Source organism: Echiichthys vipera (genome assembly GCF_963691815.1).
Source record: "Echiichthys vipera genome assembly, chromosome: 5".
NCBI classification, from domain to species: domain Eukaryota; kingdom Metazoa; phylum Chordata; class Actinopteri; order Perciformes; family Trachinidae; genus Echiichthys; species Echiichthys vipera.
In genome coordinates, this window is record NC_139830.1 from 1464483 (window position 1) to 1486982 (window position 22500).

General features: G+C 52.0%; 1 protein-coding gene across 1 annotated transcript in view; it reads left to right on the plus strand.

Moving 5' to 3' along the window:
• The window catches only part of cox7a1 (cytochrome c oxidase subunit 7A1), a 9094-nt gene extending 1406 nt beyond the window's left edge, over positions 1 to 7688 (plus strand). Inside the window, exons 2-4 of the mRNA XM_083913638.1 lie at positions 3851 to 3937; positions 4470 to 4554; positions 7257 to 7688. Of these exons, the coding sequence (XP_083769764.1) occupies positions 3851 to 3937; positions 4470 to 4554; positions 7257 to 7315 (231 nt within the window). The 3' untranslated portion in view covers positions 7316 to 7688. The remainder of the gene's footprint in view (positions 1 to 3850; positions 3938 to 4469; positions 4555 to 7256) is intronic.
• The last annotated feature ends 14812 nt before the right edge of the window (positions 7689 to 22500 follow it).

The following is a 22500-nucleotide window of genomic DNA, read 5'->3' on the forward strand; positions in this document are numbered from 1 at the left end:
CACACATACACACACACACACACACACACACACACACACACACACACACACACACACACACACACACACACACACACACAGACAGAAGGACAGACAGACAGACACACAGACACACACACACACACACACACACACACACACACACACACACACACACACACACACACACACACACACACACACACACACACACACAGAACGCAGAGACGTGCTGGTGGCCAGCTGCTGCTGCGGTCGCATGAGTTTCGTTCTCCTGAGGATTAAAAAACAGGAAGAGAGACAGAAAACCTTTCAAATTAAAGCTTTAAAATATCTTTAATCACAACCAGAGAGACGACACCTGGACGTCTGACTCTCTCTTCCTCTTTCACGTCGTGTTTCCGTCGTTCAACGGAAAAATCAGTGTGAAACATAAAAACATATCATTAAAAAAAACATGTTAAAGCGTCATCAGTGTAGTTAGTGAAGCCAGAGTTTATTAAAGAGTGTTTTAAAGACTTACCTACTGGCCCCTGCACCAGCTCCTCTCATAGTAAAGTCCATTACAGTGGAAGGAGCCCATTGGTGCTTTGTTGTGTGTGTAGGGACTCTTCTCATGTGTGTGTGTGTGTGTGTGTGTGTGTAGGGACTCTTCTCATGCTGCTGCAGAGGTTTGCTGTTATTTTCAGCAGCATTAGTGGTTAAAAAAGACCTTTGAATGCCTTCACCGTGCCACCCCGAGCTAATCACTGTTAGCCACGTCCGGCTGTTAGCATCTCTCCTGGATTTCTCCGTTAATAGTTGAAATTCCAGCGTTAAATCCTCCTCCAGGGTCTTTTCCTGCACTTTGATCATCAGTAACCATGGAGACAGTTTTAAGGTAGAAATCAGGAGAGATGCTAACAGCCGGACGTGGCTAACAGTGATTAGCTCGGGGCAGTACGGTGAAGGCATTCAAAGGTCTTTTTTAACCACTAATGCTGCTGAAAATAACAGCAAACCTCTGCAGCAGCATGAGAAGAGTCCCTACACACACAACAAAGCACCATCAGCGTAGAGAGTGAAGCCAGAGTTTATTAAAAGACTGTTTCACAATGCTAACAGCGTTAGCAGTCGGCTGAGCGGCAGCCCAAACAAGTCGATTACCGAACGCACTGGAGTTCAATTCACTCTGGGTTCACTAACGACGTTGTTGCTGCTTTGTTGTGTGTGTAGTGACTCTTCTCATGCTGCTGCAGAGGTTTGCTGTTATATTAATTTAAAAAATGGCGTTTTGGGTGCGTTAAAGAGCACCACCCCGAGCTAATCAGTGTTAGCCCTTTGGAGCTGTTAGCGACTGTCTGGGCTTTCTCCAGACACGGAGATCAACTAAAACTAGTCTCCATCGCTTATTTGATGTATATTTACGCCAAAAAAGACCGTGGGACGCAAGTACGCCGGGATTACACTTTAATGTGAACAATCTGCAGCGTGGGAGGTTCATTCCTGGTGGTTTCAGGGCGCACTCACACTGTCCTACCGCACCGCGCCAAAACAGGTTTTTCAGCTAAAGCCTCGTGCGTTTGACCAGTGTGAGTGCAACCGCTCCACGCATAACTGCGGCACGCTTGCCGTCCACGACCCGTTTGAGAGAGGTGGGCTTTAGTAAAGCACGTTTGCACGTGTACGAGCACGAGCGTGCGCACGTGTACGAGCACGAGGCCTACTGCGGTTCTGAGGTCATTTCCTGTGCGCCTGTTGGGACATAGAAAAAAGAAGGAGGGACCATGCGCGGACATTTCAAACAATGGCGGTGAAAGGTTCACGTTGGTGTGATGCGGAGGTGGAGTGTTTACTGCAGATTTGGTCGATGAAAAGATTCAAAAACAGTCGACAAGACGCACAAAAACTCCGAGGTCTACGGAAAGATCTGGAAACAAAGCCACGCATCGCCATGACGTCATCAATGCGTGTGACGTGTTACGGCGTGATGACGTATAGGCAGCAAGAAGCATTCTCCGAGGCCCAGGTAGTGTGAGTACAAACGGGCCTGGAGGGGGGGACAAGGACCCTAAAGCACGGGGCACGGGACGGAGGCACAGTGGGAGGGCGCCCTGAGGTAAAAACACTGGAATGAGTTGGTGGATGAAAGTCAGCAGGCTGGTAAATACGGCAGGACTCTGGGTTTAAAGGCATTTATCCGGTAACCAGGGAATGAAACCCTGGTTTTTCTTTATACGCCTGGTTCCATCTGCTGTCTGAGAGCTTCACACTTTCTTTTTTTAAGTCTCTCTGGCACGTTTCTGCTTAAAGGTCACGACCGCTAAACCACAGAAATGCAGTCTGGACTGGAAAACAGTGACAAAGCAAGATGAGAAGGTTCCTGATGGAGGAAGTGTCTGGAAATCAGTCGGGGTCGAGACTGACGGGGGGGGGGGGGGGGGGGGGGCATGCTGGAACGTTTTTGTTTAACTCCAAATATAAACAATGGTGTGTTGTGTTCGGTTCATTTAAAGGTGTAAAACGAAAGTCGAACTTCTTACTTTTGTAACCAAATGTCTTTTTGACCTTTTATTTTATCTCTGTGTTTACGAGATGATGCTAACACGCTAACACGCTGAATTAGCCGCGTGCTAACCCTTTAGATCTCCTCTCCGTAAACACTGGAGCTGCTGGTCCTTCACAATAAAAGCCCATCAATATTGTCCAAACATCCAGGACCAAACTTCAGTCCTTCACAATAAAAGCCCATCAATGTTGTCCAAACATCCAGGACCAAACTTCAGTCCTTCACAATAAAAGCCCATGCTTTAACAGCTCCAAAATAAAGCATAAAGTCTTCTTCATTTCCATTTTGAATGGAAACCACAGCAATCCAAAGAAATGGGGGGAAATGAACCAAACCAAATGGGCTACGCGTGTGGCACGACTGGATGTTTGCAGCAGAGCACGTCCGTGTCTGATTGAAGCAGTTACACGGGTCATGGAAGCTCTAAGTTTCCCTCCAACAGCTAAAACCTCCACATGCTACCCACGGGGTCTATGCACGTATTGACGCCAGCGCAGAACGCCGATGTTGGCATCGCTACGTCCAGCAGTTGTGATCGAGCATCTGTCGCCCCAAAAACGGTGAATAACCCTGTTACACTGGTGGAACAGAACGGGCGGGTGTGCCCGTGTGGATGTTTGCATGTACAGCAGACATTACAAGTCCAGATCAGCCCATGTTAGGGCGCACTCCCACTGTGCCTCCGTACCGTGCCCAAAAACGTTTCACGGCTAAAGTCTGGTTCCTTTGACCAGTGTGAGTGCAACCGTACCACGTCTAGGAGCAGCACGCTTGCCGTCCACGGCCCGTTTGGGAGAGGTGGGCTTTTATAAAGCACGTTTGCACATGTACGAGCACGAGCGTGCGCACGTGTACGAGCACGAGGCCTACGGCGGTTCTGAGGTCATTTCCTGTGCGCCTGTTGGGACGTAGAGAAAAGAAGGAGGGACCATGCGCGGACATTTCAAACAATGGCGGTGAAAGGTTCACGTTGGTGTGATGCGGAGGTGGAGTGTTTACTGCAGATTTGGTCGATGAAAAGATTCAAAAACAGTCGACAAGACGCACAAAAACTCTGAGGTCTACGGAAAGATCTGGAAACAAAGCCACGCATCGCCATGACGTCATCAATGCGTGTGACGTGTTACGGCGTGATGACGTATAGGCAGCAAGAAGCATTCTCCGAGGCCCAGGTAGTGTGAGTACAAACGGGCCTGGAGGGGGGGACAAGGACCCTAAAGCACGGGGCACGGGACGGAGGCACAGTGGGAAAGGCGCCCTTAGGAGTTGAGCTTCATTAAGGCAGTTTTCCAAACTAAGCTTCCTGTTTCTTTGTGTTTCCAGAAAGTTCCACTTGTGGCCCGCCGTGCCTTCAGCAGCTCTGCCAGGCAGCTGAAGAACAAAGTCCCCGAGGCCCAGAAACTCTTCCAGGTGACACAACACTGTACACATTACATTAGTTTTTGACGTAGCACAAATACATCGAACATGCCCAAGCACTTCCTGTTGACCTGTTACATTAAAGACCAATCAAAAGTGGTTTTACTTACACATATGTTTCTCTTCTTCGTCTGTTATTTGGGAGCAGGTGCGTAGAGTTTCTGATACCACAGAAAATGTTGCTTAATGTCGGGTTTGACGAGCAGTCACGAGTTAACCCAACCTCAATTTAGCCACGTTCAAATCCCCATCACTGAAATATCCAACTCTCTCTCCGATCCCACGGCCTTTGTTTAGACTGGCAGCGATTCCTTCATCACAACATCCAGAAACATCATTATTCACGCAGCTGCTCGGCCAAATTCCCCCGAACACACATTTGTAAGAGCTCCGTGACACCGAGGCTTCACTGGAGTTATACAACCACTTAATGTTTCATCTCGCTCCAGCTCCCAGTGCTGGGAGATATCAGCTAACACATTAGCACGCACTGTTTTTCACCATGTGGTTTCCACGGTTACAGGAGGACAACGGGTTGCCGGTCCACATCAAGGGAGGAACCGTCGACGCCGTGCTCTACCGGGCGACCATGACGCTAGCTATAGCAGGTAACGTGTGCAGACTTTTCAGGGGTAAAGGTTTATAAGTCTGATGTTTAAAGGTTGAATCTGGAGAATGAGCAGAACAGCTCCACCTAGAGTCTCCAGATCGTAGTCGCAACAACAAAAAAGAAGTCCAGCAGTGGGGTTGCCAGGTTGGTCAGACCCGGCCCAGTAGCTCCAGGAGACCGGAGTCTGTTTGAGCCTGTTTGAACCCGTGCAAACGGGCCGTGGACGGCAAGCGTGCCGCTCCTAGACGTGGTACGGTTGCACTCACACTGGTCAAAGGAACCAGACTTTAGCCGTGGAGAGTGCTCGGGCACGGTACTGAGGAAACAGTGGGAGTGCGCCCTAAAGGTCCTTGAGGCAGTGGCTGCGGGTTCGACTCCGAGCTGCGGCCCTTTGCTGCATGCCCCCCCCTCTCTCTCTCACCCCATTTCCTGTCTAATAAAAGGCTTAATTTCAGCTTTCAAGAGTTCATCTTTCCTGTGAACTACATCGAGCAGCTCTTGGCCTCGTTCACGATAACGTAAACTAGGAGGTCAAAGATCAGAGCGGTTCCAGACTCGTAGAAGACACCCGCCTCGTTTGCACTTAGTTGTGTTTCAGGTCCTCGTTTGCAGAGTAAGCATACGCAGGGACAGGAATCTGTTGGATAGAAACTCCACTGCAGAGATGGGGGAAGTGTTTCCTCGCCCTCCAGTCTGCATCCCAACTATGCACACAAATGATCCATGTTGCTGTTTTCTATTTTTGTCACACACAAAACCAAATAGCCCAGAGTCTGGTTCCAGATGTTTAACTACACCAAATGAGTCTCAGGCCATTAACTGGATTTTTCTGCATCGGCGTCTTGATGCCAAATGCTCCGTTTTTTTAACCTGACTCCTCCAGGTGGATCGGTCCTCCTGGTTCTCCTGGTCTCAACAGATCCATCTGAACTCTGGTTTAAAGATCTTTGGGGAAGGGGTGAAAATCCTGGTTTCTGATTGGATAAACCATCTGTCTGTCACCAACATACGGGCCAAACCAACCAATCAGATCACTGAAGCGTGTGACGTGCTAACAGCGTGGAGGCAAAGCTCAGAAAGTAAACAACATGTGGGTAAAGGAGATTTTCCCTTTGTGTTTAACGTGAATTTACGGATCAAAGGCCCAATTTCAGGAGCCCGGTCCAGATTCAACAGAAGGATCCAGAGAACAAAGAGTTAGTGAGCGGCTTGCTCCATAGCTGCTCATCTCATCCGTGGAAGCCTCCATGTTGTTTACACTCAACAGTCTCTTCTGTTTCACTTTAATCTGCCTCGAAAACAGGAGCATAAACATGTGTTAAAGTGTCCTCTAGGAGCATAAACGTGTGTTAAAGTGTCCTCTAGGAGCATAAACATGTGCTAAAGTGTCCTCTAGGAGCCTAAACGTTTGTTAAAGAGTCCTCTAGGAGCCTAAACGTGTGTTAAAGTGTCCTCTAGGAGCGTAAACGTGTGCTAAAGTGTCCTCTAGGAGCATAAACGTGTGTTAAAGTGTCCTCTAGGAGCATAAACGTGTGTTGAAGTGTCCTCTAGGAGCATAAACGTGTGTTAAAGTGTCCTCTAGGAGCATAAACTTGTGTTAAAGTGTCCTCTAGGAGCATAAACGTGTGTTAAAGTGTCCTCTAGGAGCCAAAACGTGTGTTAAAGTGTCCTCTAGGAGCATAAACGTGTGCTAAAGTGTCCTCTAGGAGCATAAACTTGTGTTAAAGTGTCCTCTAGGAGCATAAACGTGTGTTAAAGTGTCCTCTAGGAGCCAAAACGTGTGTTAAAGTGTCCTCTAGGAGCATAAACGTGTGTTAAAGTGTCCTCTAGGAGCATAAACGTGTGCTAAAGTGTCCTCTAGGAGCATAAACGTGTGTTAAAGTGTCCTCTAGGAGCATAAACGTGTGTTAAAGTGTCCTCTAGGAGCATAAACCTGTGCTAAAGTGTCCTCTAGGAGCATAAACGTGTGTTAAAGTGTCCTCTAGGAGCATAAACGTGTGTTAAAGTGTCCTCTAGGAGCATAAACGTGTGCTAAAGTGTCCTCTAGGAGCATAAACGTGTGCTAAAGTGTCCTCTAGGAGCCAAAGGCCCAATTTCAGGAGCCCGGTCCATATTTAACAGAAGGATCCAGAGAACAAAGAGTTAGTGAGCGGCTCGCTCCATAGCTGCTCATCTCATCTGTGGAAGCCTCCATGTTGTTCACACTCAACAGTCTCTTCTGTTTCACTTAAACACACCAAAGAAACCAACGCTGATCGGTTCAAACTGCTCAAACGTCACCAGACTGATCTGAGAGTGAAACACAACGGAGCTCAGAGATCAGGACGGACTCAGGAGGCTAGTCTTTAAGGGCGCCCTCCCACTGTGCGTCCGTCCCGTGCCCCGTGCTTTAGGGTCCTTGCCCCCCCCTCAGGACTCAGGAGGCTGTGAGTTTTTAGAAAATACATGAACAGTTGATCATGTGACTTGTGAAATGCCCCAGAGTTTAATTTTTTTATGATTAACATCTTTTATTTTATTATTTCAACAACACAACAATAACAACAGTACCCCCCCCCCCCCCCCCCCCCCCCACCCCACGCCACCACCGTGCTCCGTCTGACTCGTGTTAAAATCAGCATCTCTGGTGAAAGAGACGGACTCGGTGTGTGAGGCGGTGGATTTCCTGATGTTAACGCCGAGTGTTTGTCTCCTCTGCAGGGACGGGATACTCTCTGTACTGGCTGCTCGTTGCCGCGATGCCTCAGAGGAAAGCGTAGAGAGGAACGCGCCCCAGGCTCGGTCTATCGCATGGACGACGACGCCCTGCTCTAACACTATTGTTGTTGATTTTTTTGTGCACAACTATATTTGATTTAATGGTCCTAGCATGAACGTGTAAAGAGTGTGAAGATACTTCAAATGTAACATCTGCAGAGTTTTCATTTGTGGGTTCGAAAGTCAAATGAATCGTGTTCTTGTTGCTAATCTTCCCCCCGGCTCGAGTGAGAACACATCAGTGGGCGAGGAGGAGGAACGAGAACACACACACACACACACACACAGATAAGACTAATGGCAGGAAGCCCACGCTCACGTCCTCTGACACATGCGGCTCCACTGGAAATTAAAACGGTCTCCAATTGAAACAAATGTGTGACTTTACTGTTTGGAGGGTGTGTGACAGCTTCTGATCTCCTCCGGCTGTTACGACCACAGGCTGCCAGAGGGAGAGGCACGCGCAGCCATGGCTCCACCTGCTGGTCTTAAACAGGAAATACAATAATCTACACACACACTCCAGTATATCTTTAGGATCTAAACCAGGAGCCGTGTTCCTAAAGACTATTAGGGCGCCCTCCCACTGTTCCTCCGTCTCGTGCCCCGTGCTTTAGGGTCCTTGTCCCCCCCTCCAGGCCCGTTTGTACTCACACTACCTGGGCCTCGGAGAATGCTTCTTGCTGCCTATACGTCATCACGCCGTCACACGTCACACGCATTGATGACGTCATGGCGATGCGTGGCTTTGTTTCCAGATCTTTCCGTAGACCTCGGAGTTTTTGTGCGTCTTGTCGACTGTTTTTGAATCTTTTCATCGACCAAATCTGCAGTAAACACTCCACCTCCGCATCACACCAACGTGAACCTTTCACCGCCATTGTTTGAAATGTCCGTGCATGGTCCCTCCTTCTTTTTTCTATGTCCCAACAGGCGCACAGGAAATGACCTCAGAACCGCCGCAGGCCTCGTGCTCGTACACATGCGCACGCTCGTGCTCGTACACATGCGCACGCTCGTGCTCGTACACGTGCAAACGTGCTTTACTAAAGGCCACCTCTCCCAAACGGGCCGTGGACGGCAAGCGTGCCGCTCCTAGACGCGGTACGGTTGCACTCACACTGGTCAAAGGAACTAGGCTCTAGCTGAAAAAACGGTTTTGGCGCGGTGAGGTAGGACAGTGTGAGTGCGCCCTCGGTGCAGGGAGTTGCTCCTAGTGGTCAAATTCTCTTAGAATGGTGATGTTTTCTTAGAGTTTCCCCTAAAAGTGAAGATCCCAGTCAAGATCGAAGCTGTTCCTAAAGAATCTTAATCTTAAGGTGAGATCTGTGAAGAGCAGGGACGAGGACTTTGAAGGAGTTCCCTAAGCAGAGGACAAAATGGCCGACTGAAGAGGCCGGAGAGAGATTCTCCAAACACTGGACGACACTGACTTAATGAAACGCTGCAGAGTGGATCGTGCAGGAATCATGTTTGTGGTTGATCTCAGTAGAGAAGCACGCAGTTCTCCAACCCAACGCCACAATAATGCAATACCACCTTAAATGAAGGTCATCACAACACTGAGGTGTGCAGCAGTGATGACTCGGGTCTGTCCCAACCCTCCATCAGCAGGGTCATCAACCAAACACTGACAGCACTGTCACAACCTTCCTTTGCCCTTGTCCGTCCATCCTTTGCCCTTGTCCGTCCATTGTTTACCCTTGTCCGTCCATCCTTTGCTGTTGTCCGTCCATCCTTTGCCCTTGTCCGTCCATTGTTTACCCTTGTCCGTCCATCCTTTGCTGTTGTCCGTCCATCCTTTGCCCTTGTCCGTCCATTGTTTACCCTTGTCTGTCCATCCTTTGCCCTTCTCCGTCCATCCTTTGCCCTTCTCCGTCCATCCTTTGCCCTTGTCCGTCCATTCTTTGCCCTCGTCCGTCCATCCTTTGCCCGTTATCACCAAAAGTATATTTGTTATCTAGCTTTTAGGATCGACCAATCACAGCTTTTGAAGTGATGACTCATCCCTAGCAACAGGGTCGACCACGCCTCCTCACTAAGAGAGGAGTTTCTGTCCGTTCCCTGCTCAGAGTTCTCTGGGAATGTTCTGGATTCACTCCGAAGCTGAGACTCCTTGCTAGGAATTTTTAGGTTAAGTTAGGAACTATAATGTAAAAGCAAAAAAATAACTATCACTATGTGAAAACTGTGCAAGTGGGCCTAAGTCTTCACACATTTTGTGGGATTATTTTTAAGTATAGCTTACTATATATACACAAACACACACACACACACACACACACACACACACACACACACTCTGTGTGTGTGTGTGTGTGTGAGACACCAGGTGGAGCCATTTCCACAGTAATACACACGTGTCCTCAGAGAGTCTGCAGAACCCTGGAGTGTGAGTGTTTGGAGGTGGTTTCACTTCAGGTTCAAGATCATGACATCGTGTTTATTGACTGTTAATGTGTCAGAGCAGTCACCTTTAGTGGTCTAAACTTAACCGTCTCCTTTAGTCGTCTAAACTTAACCGTCTCCTTTAGTGACTAAACTTAACCGTCTCCTTTAGTCGTCTAAACTTAACCGTCTCCTTTAGTGACTAAACTTAACCGTCTCCTTTAGTGTCTAAACTTAACCGTCTCCTTTAGTGTCTAAACTTAACCCTGAGTTTCTCTGAATGATAAATCCTGTTGTATCCGTGGAGATGAACGTGTCACATGACTCGTCCTGACGGCGCCCCCGTCACTCGCCGCGGCGTCCGGTTCTCCTGCTTTCTGCCTCCGTTTCCCAGAAGTCACGCCTCTTCTTCTTCTTCTGCGGGTTTTCCAGGCGCAGAAGTGAAAGTGCAGGTATGTTGGGTATGTGGCAGGTGACATGTGGGCGGGTCCAAAGGTGACACACTCAGCAGGGAGCCACGCGGCGCAGTCGGGACCGTGGCGGCGCTGTGGACGGCGTCTGATCAACGGGTTCATGAATCCTCTGCTCCACCGCTCGGCCTCGCTGGGCTTTTGTCCGACTGTCACAACCAATGAAACATTAATGGAGTCTGTGTGTGTGTGTGTGTGTGTGTGTGTGTGTGTGTGTGTGTGTGTGTGTGTGTGTGTGTGTGTGTGTGTGTGTGTGTGTGTGTGTGTGTGTGTGTGTGTGTGTGTGTGTGTGTGTGTGTGTGTGTGTGTGTGTGTGTGTGTGTGTGTGTGTGTGTGTGTGTGTGTGTGTGTGTGTGTGTGTGTGTGTGTGTGTGTGTGTGTGTGTGTGTGTGTGTGTGTGTGTGTGTGTGTGTGTGTGTGGCTCAGAGCCAATAGGAAATGAATGAAGTTTTCCTGGCTGGCTGAACTTTGACCCCCTCGCCCGGCTCCTGGCTCTAATGTGAGTCGATGTGAAACCAACGGAAGAGCAACAAAAGGTGTCCAGACCTACTTCCACCAATGACCGGACCAGGACCAGGACCAGGCTGGGACTCGACCAGGACCAGGCTGGGACCAGGACCAGGACCGGGCTGGTACTGGACCAGGACCAGGACCATGGATGTTATAATTTCAAACCGTATACAATCTGACAACTGTTCACAAACGTCCTCCTGTGACTCCAACCACTGTCTTTAAGACTCAATAGAGCACTAACCAAGTCCAGACCAATTCCACCAACCACTGGACCAGGACCAGGACCAGGACCAGGCTGGGACTGGACCAGGACTAGGAACAGGACCAGGACCAGGACCAGGACTAGGACCAGGCTGGGACTGAATCAATTGATTCAACAATCGAACCTCAAAGAACAACTGTTCACAAACGTCCTCCTGTGACTCCAACCACTGTCGTTAAGACTCAATAGAGCACTAACCAAGTCCAGACCTACTTCCACCAACCACTGGACCAAGACCAGGATCAGGCTGGGACTGGACCAGCACTAACGAAGTCTAGACCAATTCCACCAACCACTGGACCTGGACCAGGACCAGAGAGTCACTTCAGAGAGAGAGAGAGTTCCTATTGGCCCTCCTGGAGCAGCATGTCTCTGTCTTTGGTAGGACGTCCTCTCCTCTTGGTCTCTTGGTCCGCAGTAGAGTCCCGGTCCACCCTCAGACCCGGCGGTCTGAAGGTGCAGTGGATCTGGACCGCAGCTTTCTTACGGTCAACTAGTCATTTTTCATTCATTCATCTTCACCCTCTTGTCCCTGTCGGGGTCGCGGGGGGGCTTGCGCCGATCCCAACTGACATGTGGCGTGAGGCGGGGTCCACCCTGGACAGGACACCAGTCTATCACAGGACACATAGAGACGAACAGAGACAGACAACCATTCACACCTACGGGTGATTTAGAGTCATCAATGAACCGAACACCTGCACGTCTTTGGACTGTGGGAGGAAACCGGAGAACCCGGAGAAAACCCACGCAGACACGGGGACAACATGCAAACTCCACACAGAAGGACCCCAGCTGGGATTCAAACCAGGAACCCTCTCACTGTGAGGCAACAGTGCTGAACACCACACCACCGTGACACAGAAACACACGGAGGAAGTCCAGGTTATAAAACCCTGAACCCCTTTTTAAAGAGGCGAACGCAGAAGTGTACGAGGACGGACTCGCACACACGAACCCTGCAGAAGTGTAAGAGGACGGACTCGCACACACGAACCCTGCAGAAGTGTAAGAGGCCGGACTCGCACACACGAACCCTGCAGAAGTGTAAGAGGACGGACTCGCACAGACGAACCCTGCAGAAGTGTAAGAGGCCGGACTCGCACACACGAACCCTGCAGAAGTGTAAGAGGACGGACTCGCACACACGAACCCTGCAGCAGCGTTGGTCTGGTTAAAGCCTGTGTTTGGGGAAGTATTCGGGGAATGCGGTTATATAACCGCCATTGTTTCAGAGACAAATGAGAGGTGACGCTCTGCGGTCCGGCTGCTGACCGCAGAGAGACGGAGAGGGGGGGGGCGGGGGGGCGGGACGTCCCGCTGAGCCGGGCCGGGCCGGTAATGAGAGGGAAACTTCCTGCTCGACACAGGAGAGAGAGAGAAACCGGGAGAAAGTTCTAGATTCCTGAAATACCTCGACCTCCTCTGGGCTCACGTCCATAACTGTTAACACGCCCAAGATGGAGCTTTGACACTTTTCTGTTCTGTTGAACTTCAACTCGTTCACCGTCGTGCCTTTAAACTTGTCTCAGGGCGCCCTCACACTGTGCCTCCGTCCCGTGCCCCGTGCTTTAGGGTCCTTGTCCCCCCCTCCAGGCCCGTTTGTACTCACACTACCTGGGCCTCGGAGAATGCTTCTTGCTGTCTATACGTCATCACGCCGTAACACGTCACACGCATTGATGACGTCATGGCGATGCGTGGCTTTGTTTCCAGATCTTTCCGTAGACCTCAGAGTTTTTGTGCGTCTTGTCGACTGTTTTTGAATCTTTTCATCGACCAAATCTGCAGTAAACACTCCACCTCCGCATCACACCAACGTGAACCTTTCACCGCCATTGTTTGAAATGTCCGCGCATGGTCCCTCCTTCTTTTTTCTACGTCCCAACAGGCGCACAGGAAATGACCTCAGAACCACCGTAGGCTCGTGCTCGTACACGTGCGCACGCTCGTGCTCGTACACGTGCAAACGTGCTTTACTAAAGCCCACCTCTCCCAAACGGGCCGTGGACGGCAAGCATGCCGCTCCTAGACGTGGTACGGTTGCACTCACACTGGTCAAAGGAACCAGACTTTAGCCGTGACACGTGCTGGGGCACGGGACAGAGGCACAGTGGGAGGGCGCCCTGAATGTAATGATTAAATAAACGGATGAATCCTTTAGTTTATAAGATGATCAACACTGAGAACTCTAGAGAATTACTGTCACATCTCTCAGGTTTGATGACGTGACTCTGAGACTCCAGCGTTATCGGGGATCTGCGTGTGTGCGCGGGGCTATGGTGGAACTTCCTGCTGGTTTCCTGTTGGTGTTTGCTGGTGGCGTGTGACGGGTGACGGGTGACGGGTGACGGGTGACGGGTGACGGGTGACCTGGGCGTGACTCTGCTGGTAAACGCAGCAGAGTCACTGACGTGTCGAGGGGGGAACTCCGTGACACAGTCAGGAACCTGGACCAGTTTCATCCCAGAGCGACTCGGCTGCTCTCTGCACACGAGCTCCGGAGTCTAACCACCGTGTCACCAGAGACAAGAGCACGTGCGTGTTGTGTTCGTGTGCGCGTGTATGTGTCTCTGTGTGTGTGTGTGTGTGTGTGTGTATGAGTGTGTCTGTGTGTTTGGGTGTGTGTGTGTGTGTGTGTGTGTGTGTGTGTGTGTTTACAACAGTCACTTCCTGAGTTTCGGGTTCGTCAGGAAAATCCAACAAACAACTCAACAACGACAAGAATCAGCTGTGAGACACGTGTGTGTGTGTGTGTGTGTGTGTGTGTGTGTGTGTGTGTGTGTGTGTGTGTGTGTGTGTGTGTGTGTGTGTGTGTGTGTGTGTGTGTGTGTGTGTGTGTGTGTGTGTGTGTGTGTGTGTGTGTGTGTGTGTGTGTGTGTGTGTGTGTGTGTGTGTGTGTGTGTGTGTGTGTGTGTGTGTCTCAGCTCAGTGCCAAAGTAAACAGAGATCAAAGTCAGAGTAAGAACATCAGTGACACCGGTGGCCAGCGTCCTGCTGCTCGCACGTTCGCTCGCCATCTGAGCGGCATCGTGTCGTTCCTGTTTCTAACATTAAGGGCGCACTCACACTGTTCCTCCGTACCGGGCCCCAGCACGTGTCACGGCTAAAGTCTGGTTCCTTTGACCAGTGTGAGTGCAACCGTACCACGTCTAGGAGCGGCACGCTTGCCGTCCACGGCCCGTTTGGGAGAGGTGGGCTTTAGTAAAGCACGTTTGTACGTGTACGAGCACGAGCGTGCGCACGTGTACGAGCACGAGGCCTACGGCGGTTCTGAGGTCATTTCCTGTGCGCCTGTTGGGACGTAGAAAAAAGAAGGAGGGACCATGCGCGGACATTTCAAACAATGGCGGTGAAAGGTTCACGTTGGTGTGATGCGGAGGTGGAGTGTTTACTGCAGATTTGGTCGATGAAAAGATTCAAAAACAGTCGACAAGACGCACAAAAACTCCGAGGTCTACGGAAAGATCTGGAAACAAAGCCACGCATCGCCATGACGTCATCAATGCGTGTGACGTGTTACGGCGTGATGACGTATAGGCAGCAAGAAGCATTCTCCGAGGCCCAGGTAGTGTGAGTACAAACGGGCCTGGAGGGGGGGACAAGGACCCTAAAGCACGGGGCACGGGACGGAGGCACAGTGGGAGGGCGCCCTCGGTCACAATGGCAACCGCAGACGCGTGTCCAAACACTGGGTCAGGAGAGGAAACGTCGGAGCAGTGATGGCGTCTAGTCTGCACTGTTTCAGACCTGCAGTGGGTTCAACCCGGTCCACGTGGCGTCGGGTCGGTGCAGGTCCGTGTCTCATTCTGCTGCCGGCGTCGGTGCTCCGTAGACCCGTAGTACACCCCTGAATGACATCACAAGGTAGCGACGCGCCTCGCCTTTGGTCCCCACGCTTCACTTCATCACAAACGTTCAGCCGCTCCACATCTGGAGGTCCGCGGTTCAATGCCGTCACATAAACACATCTGATGTTTGTGCTGCTGCTCATCTGGATTCATCACCAGCCTGGAGACAAACACACGACAGGAAGTGGTTCAATGTTTCCTTTGAATGCGTTCGTCCTAAAACCGGTTTGTTCAGACGTTAGAAGTGAATCAACACGACAGACGTACGACACGTGCAGCGTAATGTCCTGATGATCCTGGGGCCCGAGGGTAATTCCAGCGCTGCAGCTCCACGTCACCGCACACGCTCAAACACTCAGCGCTATTTTTAGAATACAAGTCGAACCGCGGTTTGACTTTGTTGCATGTTTGGTTTTTAACTTCAATGATGCTGAGCTCCGTCACAGCTGCACGTCTCCATAGCAACGCTGTGATTCACCGAGGATGATGATGATGATGATGATGATGATGATGATGATGATGCAGAGGAAGGAGATCTGTGACGAGAGAAATATCGGCCTTTGACACACGCACGCACACACACACACACACACACACACACACACACACACACACACACACACACACACACACACACACACACACACACACACACACACACACACACACACACACACACACACCTGAGTCACACACACACCTGAGTCACACACACCTGAGTCACACACACCTGAGTCACACACACCTGAGTCCTGACAACAACTCGACCAAACTGTCACTGAAACCTTCTTCCTCGTTTCAGAGTTCACAGGAAACTTCCAGAAGAGACGGAGCAACAAAGGGAAAGTGAAAGTCGTGGGTTCGACCCTGTCGACCTTCAACGCGCTGCTGTTTGTGTCAAGAAGCCACACACACACACGCACACACACACACAAACACACACACACACACACACACACACACACACACACACACACACACACACACACACACACACACACACACACAGACGCACACGCACACGCACACACACACATAGAAGACTAAAGGAGATATTTTCATCGACCAAATTTAGTCATTGTGCATCTTTTTGTGGTGGTTTTGCATCTATTTTTAGTCATTTTGCATCTTTTTGTGGTGGTTTTGCATCTATTTTTAGTCATTTTGCATCTTTTTGTGGAGGTTTTGCATCTATTTTTAGTCATTTTGCATCTTTTTGTGGTTGTTTTGCATCTATTTTTAGTCATTTTGCATCTTTTTGTGGTGGTTTTGCATCTATTTTTAGTCATTTTGCATCTTTTTGTGGTGGTTTTGAATCTATTTTTAGCCATTTTGCATCTTTTTGTGGTGGTTTTGCATCTATTTTTAGTCATTTTGCATCTTTTTGTGCTGGTTTTGCATCTATTTTTAGTCATTTTGCATCTTTTTGTGGTTGTTTTGCATCTATTTTTAGTCATTTTGCATCTTTTTGTGGTTGTTTTGCATCTATTTTTAGTCATTTTGCATCTTTTTGTGGTTGTTTTGCATCTATTTTTAGTCATTTTGCATCTTTTTGTGCTGGTTTTTATCTATTTTTAGTCTTTGTGCGTCGGTTTGATGCCCGGTGCCACTGTGACCCAGATAAAGCCGGGCTGTGTTCAGGAGCGGCGTGTCTCATCACGCCTCGGCTGCTCTCAGCTATGTGGCCCCGCCGGCCTCCACCTGCGCCCTGCTGCAGCCACAGCATCGAACCTGCACTTCTCGTTTCTGCTGCTGCTTCGTTTCACAGGAAACAGTTCAGTGAGAACAGGACCTTTAGTGACTACACTTAACCGTCACCTTTAGAGACTACACTTAACCGTCACCTTTAGAGACTAAACTTAACGGTCACCTTTAGAGACTAAACCTAACCGTCACCTTTAGTGTCTAAACTTAACCGTCTCCTTTAGTGTCTAAACTTAACCGTCTCCTTTAGAGACTAAACTTAACCGTCTCCTTTAGTGTCTAAACTTAACCGTCACCTTTAGAGACTACACTTAACCGTCACCTTTAGAGACTACACTTAACCGTCACCTTTAGAGACTAAACTTAACCGTCACCTTTAGAGACTAAACTTAACCGTCTCCTTTAGAGACTACACTTAACCGTCTCCTTTAGTGACTAAACTTAACCGTCTCCTTTAGTGACTAAACTTAACCGTCTCCTTTAGAGACTAAACTTAACCGTCTCCTTTAGAGTCTAAACTTAACCGTCACCTTTAGAGACTAAACTTAACCGTCTCCTTTAGTGACTAAACTTAACCGTCTCCTTTAGAGACTAAACTTAACCGTCTCCTTTAGAGTCTAAACTTAACCGTCTCCTTTAGAGACTAAACTTAACCGTCTCCTTTAGAGTCTAAACTTAACCGTCTCCTTTAGAGACTAAACTTAACCGTCACCTTTAGAGACTAAACTTAACCGTCACCTTTAGAGACTAAACTTAACCGTCACCTTTAGAGACTAAACTTAACCGTCTCCTTTAGAGACTAAACTTAACAGTCACCTTAAGTGTCTAAACTTAACCGTCTCCTTTAGAGACTAAACTTAACCGTCACCTTAAGTGTCTAAACTTAACCCCTCCAGTGTTGATGCTAAGCTAGGCTAACCCTCTGATGTGAGTTCTTGCTGTGCAGCTCTGACGTTGCTCCGCCCTCGTCCGCGTCTTTATTGTCTCTCTGTGATGCAAAGTGACGACTCCATCACTGTCAATGATCTTCTCCAGAGCCCGGGGGACGACCTCCACCCGGGAGGTGACCGCCTCCGTCCGCTCACATTTCCTCCTGGGACCGGAGTGTTTTGTTTCCTTTACGTCAGAGCAGCAGTCCACTGTACCACTGTGCCACCGCGTCTCAAACGCCACCGCAGGATTAACGATGTGTGGATCTATCATTCCTATTCAAACAGATGCAAAACCAGCACAAAAAGATGCAAAATGACTAAAAATAGATGCAAAACCAGCACAAAAAGATGCAAAATGACTAAAAATAGATGCAAAACCAGCACAAAAAGATGCAAAATGACTAAAAATAGATGCAAAACCACCACAAAAAGATGCAAAATGACTAAAAACAGATGCAAAACCAGCACAAAAAGATGCAAAATGACTAAAAATAGATGCAAAACCAGCACAAAAAGACGCAAAATGACTAAAAATAGATGCAAAACCAGCACAAAAAGATGCAAAATGACTAAAAATAGATGCAAAACCACCACAAAAAGATGCAAAATGACTAAAAATAGATGCAAAACCAGCACAAAAAGATGCAAAATGACTAAAAATAGATGCAAAACCAGCACAAAAAGACGCAAAATGACTAAAAATAGATGCAAAACCAGCACAAAAAGATGCAAAATGACTAAAAAAAGATGCAAAACCAGCACAAAAAGATTCAAAATGACTGAAAAAAGATGCAAAATAACTAAAAATAGACGCAAAACCACCAGAAACGGTTAAAACTCGGCAGGTCCGGTGAACGTATAAATGTGTCTGGGTGCAGATCGGCTCCGAGGGTTAGGGTTAGGGTTAGGGTTAGGGTTAGGGATGGGGTTAGGGTTAAGGCTGGGGTTAGGGTTGGGGTTAGGGTTAGGGTTAGGGTTAAGGCTGGGGTTAGGGTTAGGGTTAGGGTTAGGGTTAGGGTTGGGGTTGGGGTTAGGGTTAGGGTTGGGGTTAGGGTTAGGGTTAGGGTTAGGGTTAGGGTTGGGGTTAGGGTTAGGGTTAGGGTTGGGGTTGGGGTTAGGGTTAGGGTTAGGGTTAAGGCTGGGGTTAGGGTTGGGGTTAGGGTTAGGGTTAGGGTTAAGGCTGGGGTTAGGGTTAGGGTTAGGGTTAGGGTTAGGGTTGGGGTTGGGGTTAGGGTTAGGGTTGGGGTTAGGGTTGGGTTAGGGTTAGGGTTAGGGTTAGGGTTAGGGTTGGGGTTAAGGCTGGGGTTAGGGTTAGGGTTAGGGTTAGGGTTAGGGTTAGGGTTAGGGTTAAGGCTGGGGTTAGGGTTAGGGTTAGGGTTAGGGTTGGGGTTAGGGTTAGGGTTAGGGTTAGGGTTAGGGTTGGGGTTGGGGTTAGGGTTAGGGTTAGGGTTGGGGTTGGGGTTAGGGTTAGGGTTGGGGTTAGGGTTAGGGTTAGGGCTGGGGTTAGGGTTAGGGTTGGGGTTGGGGTTGGGGTTGGGGTTAGGGTTAGGGTTGGGGTTGGGGTTAGGGTTAGGGTTAGGGTTGGGGTTAGGGTTAGGGTTGGGGTTAGGGTTAGGGTTGGGGTTAGGGTTAGGGTTGGGGCTGGGGTTAGGGTTAGGGTTAGGGTTGGGGTTGGGGTTGGGGTTGGGGTTAGGGTTAGGGTTGGGGTTAGGGTTAGGGTTAGGGTTAGGGTTGGGGTTAGGGTTAGGGTTAGGGCTGGGGTTAGGGTTAGGGTTAGGGTTTGGGGTTAGGGTTAGGGTTAGGGGTTAGGGTTAGGGTTAGGGTTAGGGTTAGGGTTAGGGTTAGGGTTGGGGTTAGGGTTAGGGTTAAGGCTGGGGTTAGGGTTAGGGTTAAGGCTGGGGTTAGGGTTAGGGTTAGGGTTAGGGTTTGGGGTTAGGGTTAGGGTTAGGGTTAGGGTTAGGGGTTAGGGGTTAGGGTTAGGGTTAGGGTTAGGGTTAGGGTTAAGGCTGGGGTTAGGGTTAGGGTTAGGGTTAGGGTTAGGGTTAGGGTTAGGGTTAGGGCTGGGTTAGGGTTAGGGTTAGGGTTAGGGTTAGGGTTGGGGTTAGGGTTAGGGTTGGGTTAGGGTTAGGGTTAGGGTTAGGGTTAGGGTTGGGGTTAGGGTTAGGGTTGGGGTTGGGGTTAGGGTTAGGGTTGGGGTTAGGGTTAAGGCTGGGGTTAGGGTTAGGGTTGGGGTTAGGTCTAGGGTTAGGGTTAGGGTTGGGGTTAGGGTTAGGGTTAGGGTTGGGGTTGGGGTTAGGGTTAGGGTTAGGGTTGGGGTTAGGGTTAGGGTTAGGGTTAGGGTTAGGGTTAGGGTTAGGGTTGGGGTTAGGGTTAGGGTTAGGGTTGGGGTTAGGGTTAGGGTTGGGGTTAGGGTTAAGGCTGGGGTTAGGGTTAGGGTTGGGGTTAGGGTTAGGGTTAGGGTTAGGGTTGGGGTTGGGGTTAGGGTTAGGGTTGGGTTGGGGTTAGGGTTGGGGTTGGGGTTGGGGTTAGGGTTGGGGTTAGGGTTAGGGTTAGGGTTAGGGTTAGGGTTAGGGTTGGGGTTAGGGTTAGGGTTAAGGCTGGGGTTAGGGTTAGGGTTGGGGTTAGGGTTAGGGTTAGGGTTAAGGCTGGGGTTAGGGTTAGGGTTGGGGTTGGGGTTGGGGTTAGGGTTAGGGTTAGGGTTGGGGTTAGGGTTAAGGCTGGGGTTAGGGTTAGGGTTGGGGTTAGGGTTAGGGTTAGGGTTAAGGCTGGGGTTAGGGTTAGGGTTGGGGTTGGGGTTGGGGTTAGGGTTAGGGTTAGGGCTGGGGTTAGGGTGCTCCCTTCGTCCCATCGCCCCCTCGCTCCTGTCGTCCCCCTCGCTCCTGTCGTCCCCGTGCTCCCGTCGTCCCCTCGCTCCTGTCGTCCCCCTCGCTCCTGTCGTCCCCTCGCTCCCGTCGTCCCCTCGCTCCCGTCGTACCCACGCTCCCGTCGTCCCCTCGCTCCTGTCGTCCCCGTGCTCCCGTCGTCCCCCTCGCTCCTGTCGTCCCCCTCGCTCCTGTCGTCCCCTCGCTCCCGTCGTCCCCTCGCTCCCGTCGTACCCACGCTCCCGTCGTCCCCCTCGCTCCTGTCGTCCCCGTGCTCCCGTCGTCCCCTCGCTCCTGTCGTCCCCCTCGCTCCTGTCGTCCCCTCGCTCCTGTCGTCCCCTCGCTCCTGTCGTCTCCTCGCTCCCGTCGTACCCGCGCTCCCGTCGTCCCCTCGCTCCTGTCGTCCCCGTTCTCCCGTCGTCCCCGCGCTCCCGTCGTCCCCGCGCTCCCGTCGTCCCCTCGCTCCCGTCGTCCCCGCGATCCTGTCCCGTCGTCCCCTCGCTCCCGTCGTCCCCTCGCTCCTGTCGTCCCCGTGCTCCCGTCGTCCCCGTGCTCCTGTCGTCCCCTCGCTCCCGTCGTCCCCGTGCTCCCGTCGTCCCTCTCGCTCCCGTCGTCCCCTCGCTCCCGTCGTCCCCTCGCTCCTGTCGTCCCCGTGCTCCCGTCGTCCCCGTGCTCCCGTCGTCCCTCTCGCTCCTGTCGTCCCCTCGCTCCCGTCGTTCCCGTGCTCCCGTCGTCCCCGTGCTCCCGTCGTCCCCGTGCTGCCGTCGTCCCCGTGCTCCCGTCGTCCCCGTGCTCCCGTCGTCCCCGTGCTCCCGTCGTCCCCGTGCTGCCGTCGTCCCCGTGCTCCCGTCGTCCCCGTGCTCCCGTCGTCCCCGTGCTCCCGTCGTCCCCGTGCTCCCGCCGTCCCCGTGCTCCCGTCGTCCCCGTGCTCCCGTCGTCCCCTCGCTCCCTTCGTCCCCCTCGCTCCCGTCGTCCCCTCGCTCCCGTCGTCCCTCTCGCTCCCGTCGTCCCCCTGCTCCCGTCGTCCCCGTGCTCCCGTCGTCCCCCTGGCTCCCGTCGTCCCCGTGCTCCCGTCGTCCCCGTTCTCCCTTCGTCCCCTCGCTCCCGTCGTCCCCGTGCTCCCGTCGTCCCCGTGCTCCCGTCGTCCCCTCGCTCCCGTCGTCCCCTCGCTCCCGTCGTCCCCTCGCTCCCGTCGTCCCCGTGCTCCCGTCGTCCTCCTCGCTCCCGTCGTCCCCTCGCTCCCGTCGTCCTCCTCGCTCCCGTCGTCCCCTCGCTCCCGTCGTCCCCTCGCTCCTGTCGTCCCCGTGCTCCCGTCGTCCCTGTGCTCCCGTCGTCCCTGTGCTCCTGTCGTCCCCTCGCTTCAGTCGTCCCCGTTTTCCTGTCGTCCCCCTCGCTCCAGTCGTCCCCGTGCTCCCGTCGTCCCCCTCGCTCCTGTCGTCCCCCTGCTCCCGTCGTCCCCGTGCTCCCGTCGTCCCCGTTCTCCCTTCGTCCCCTCGCTCCCGTCGTCCCCGTGCTCCCGTCGTCCCCGTGCTCCCGTCGTCCCCTCGCTCCCGTCGTCCCCGCGCTCCCGTCGTCCTCGCGCTCCCGTCGTCCCCGCGCTCCCGTCGCCCCCCGTGCTCCCGTCGTCCCCGTGCTCCCGTCGTCCCCGCGCTCCTGTCGTCCCCGCGCTCTCGTCGTCCCCGCGCTCCCGTCGTCCCCGTGCTCCCGTCGTCCCCTCGCTCTCGTCGTCCCCGCGCTCTCGTCGTCCCCGTGCTCCTGTCGTCCCCGTGCTCCTGTCGTCCCCTCGCTCCCGTCGTCCCCGTGCTCCCGTCGTCCCCTCGCTCCTGTCGTCCCCGTCCTCCTGTCGTCCCCCTCGCTCCTGTCGTCCCCTCGCTCCTGTCGTCCCCTCACTCCTGTCGTCCCCGTGCTCCTGTCGTCCCCTCGCTCCTGTCGTCCCCGTGCTCCTGTCGTCCCCGTGCTCCTGTCGTCCCCTCGCTCCCGTCGTCCCCGTGCTCCCGTCGTCCCTGTGCTCCCGTCGTCCCTGTGCTCCCGTCGTCCCTGTGCTCCCGTCGTCCCCTCGCTCTCGTCGTCCCCGCGCTCTCGTCGTCCCCGTGCTCCTGTCGTCCCCGTGCTCCTGTCGTCCCCTCGCTCCCGTCGTCCCCGTGCTCCCGTCGTCCCCTCGCTCCCGTCGTCCCCTCGCTCCTGTCGTCCCCTCGCTCCTGTCGTC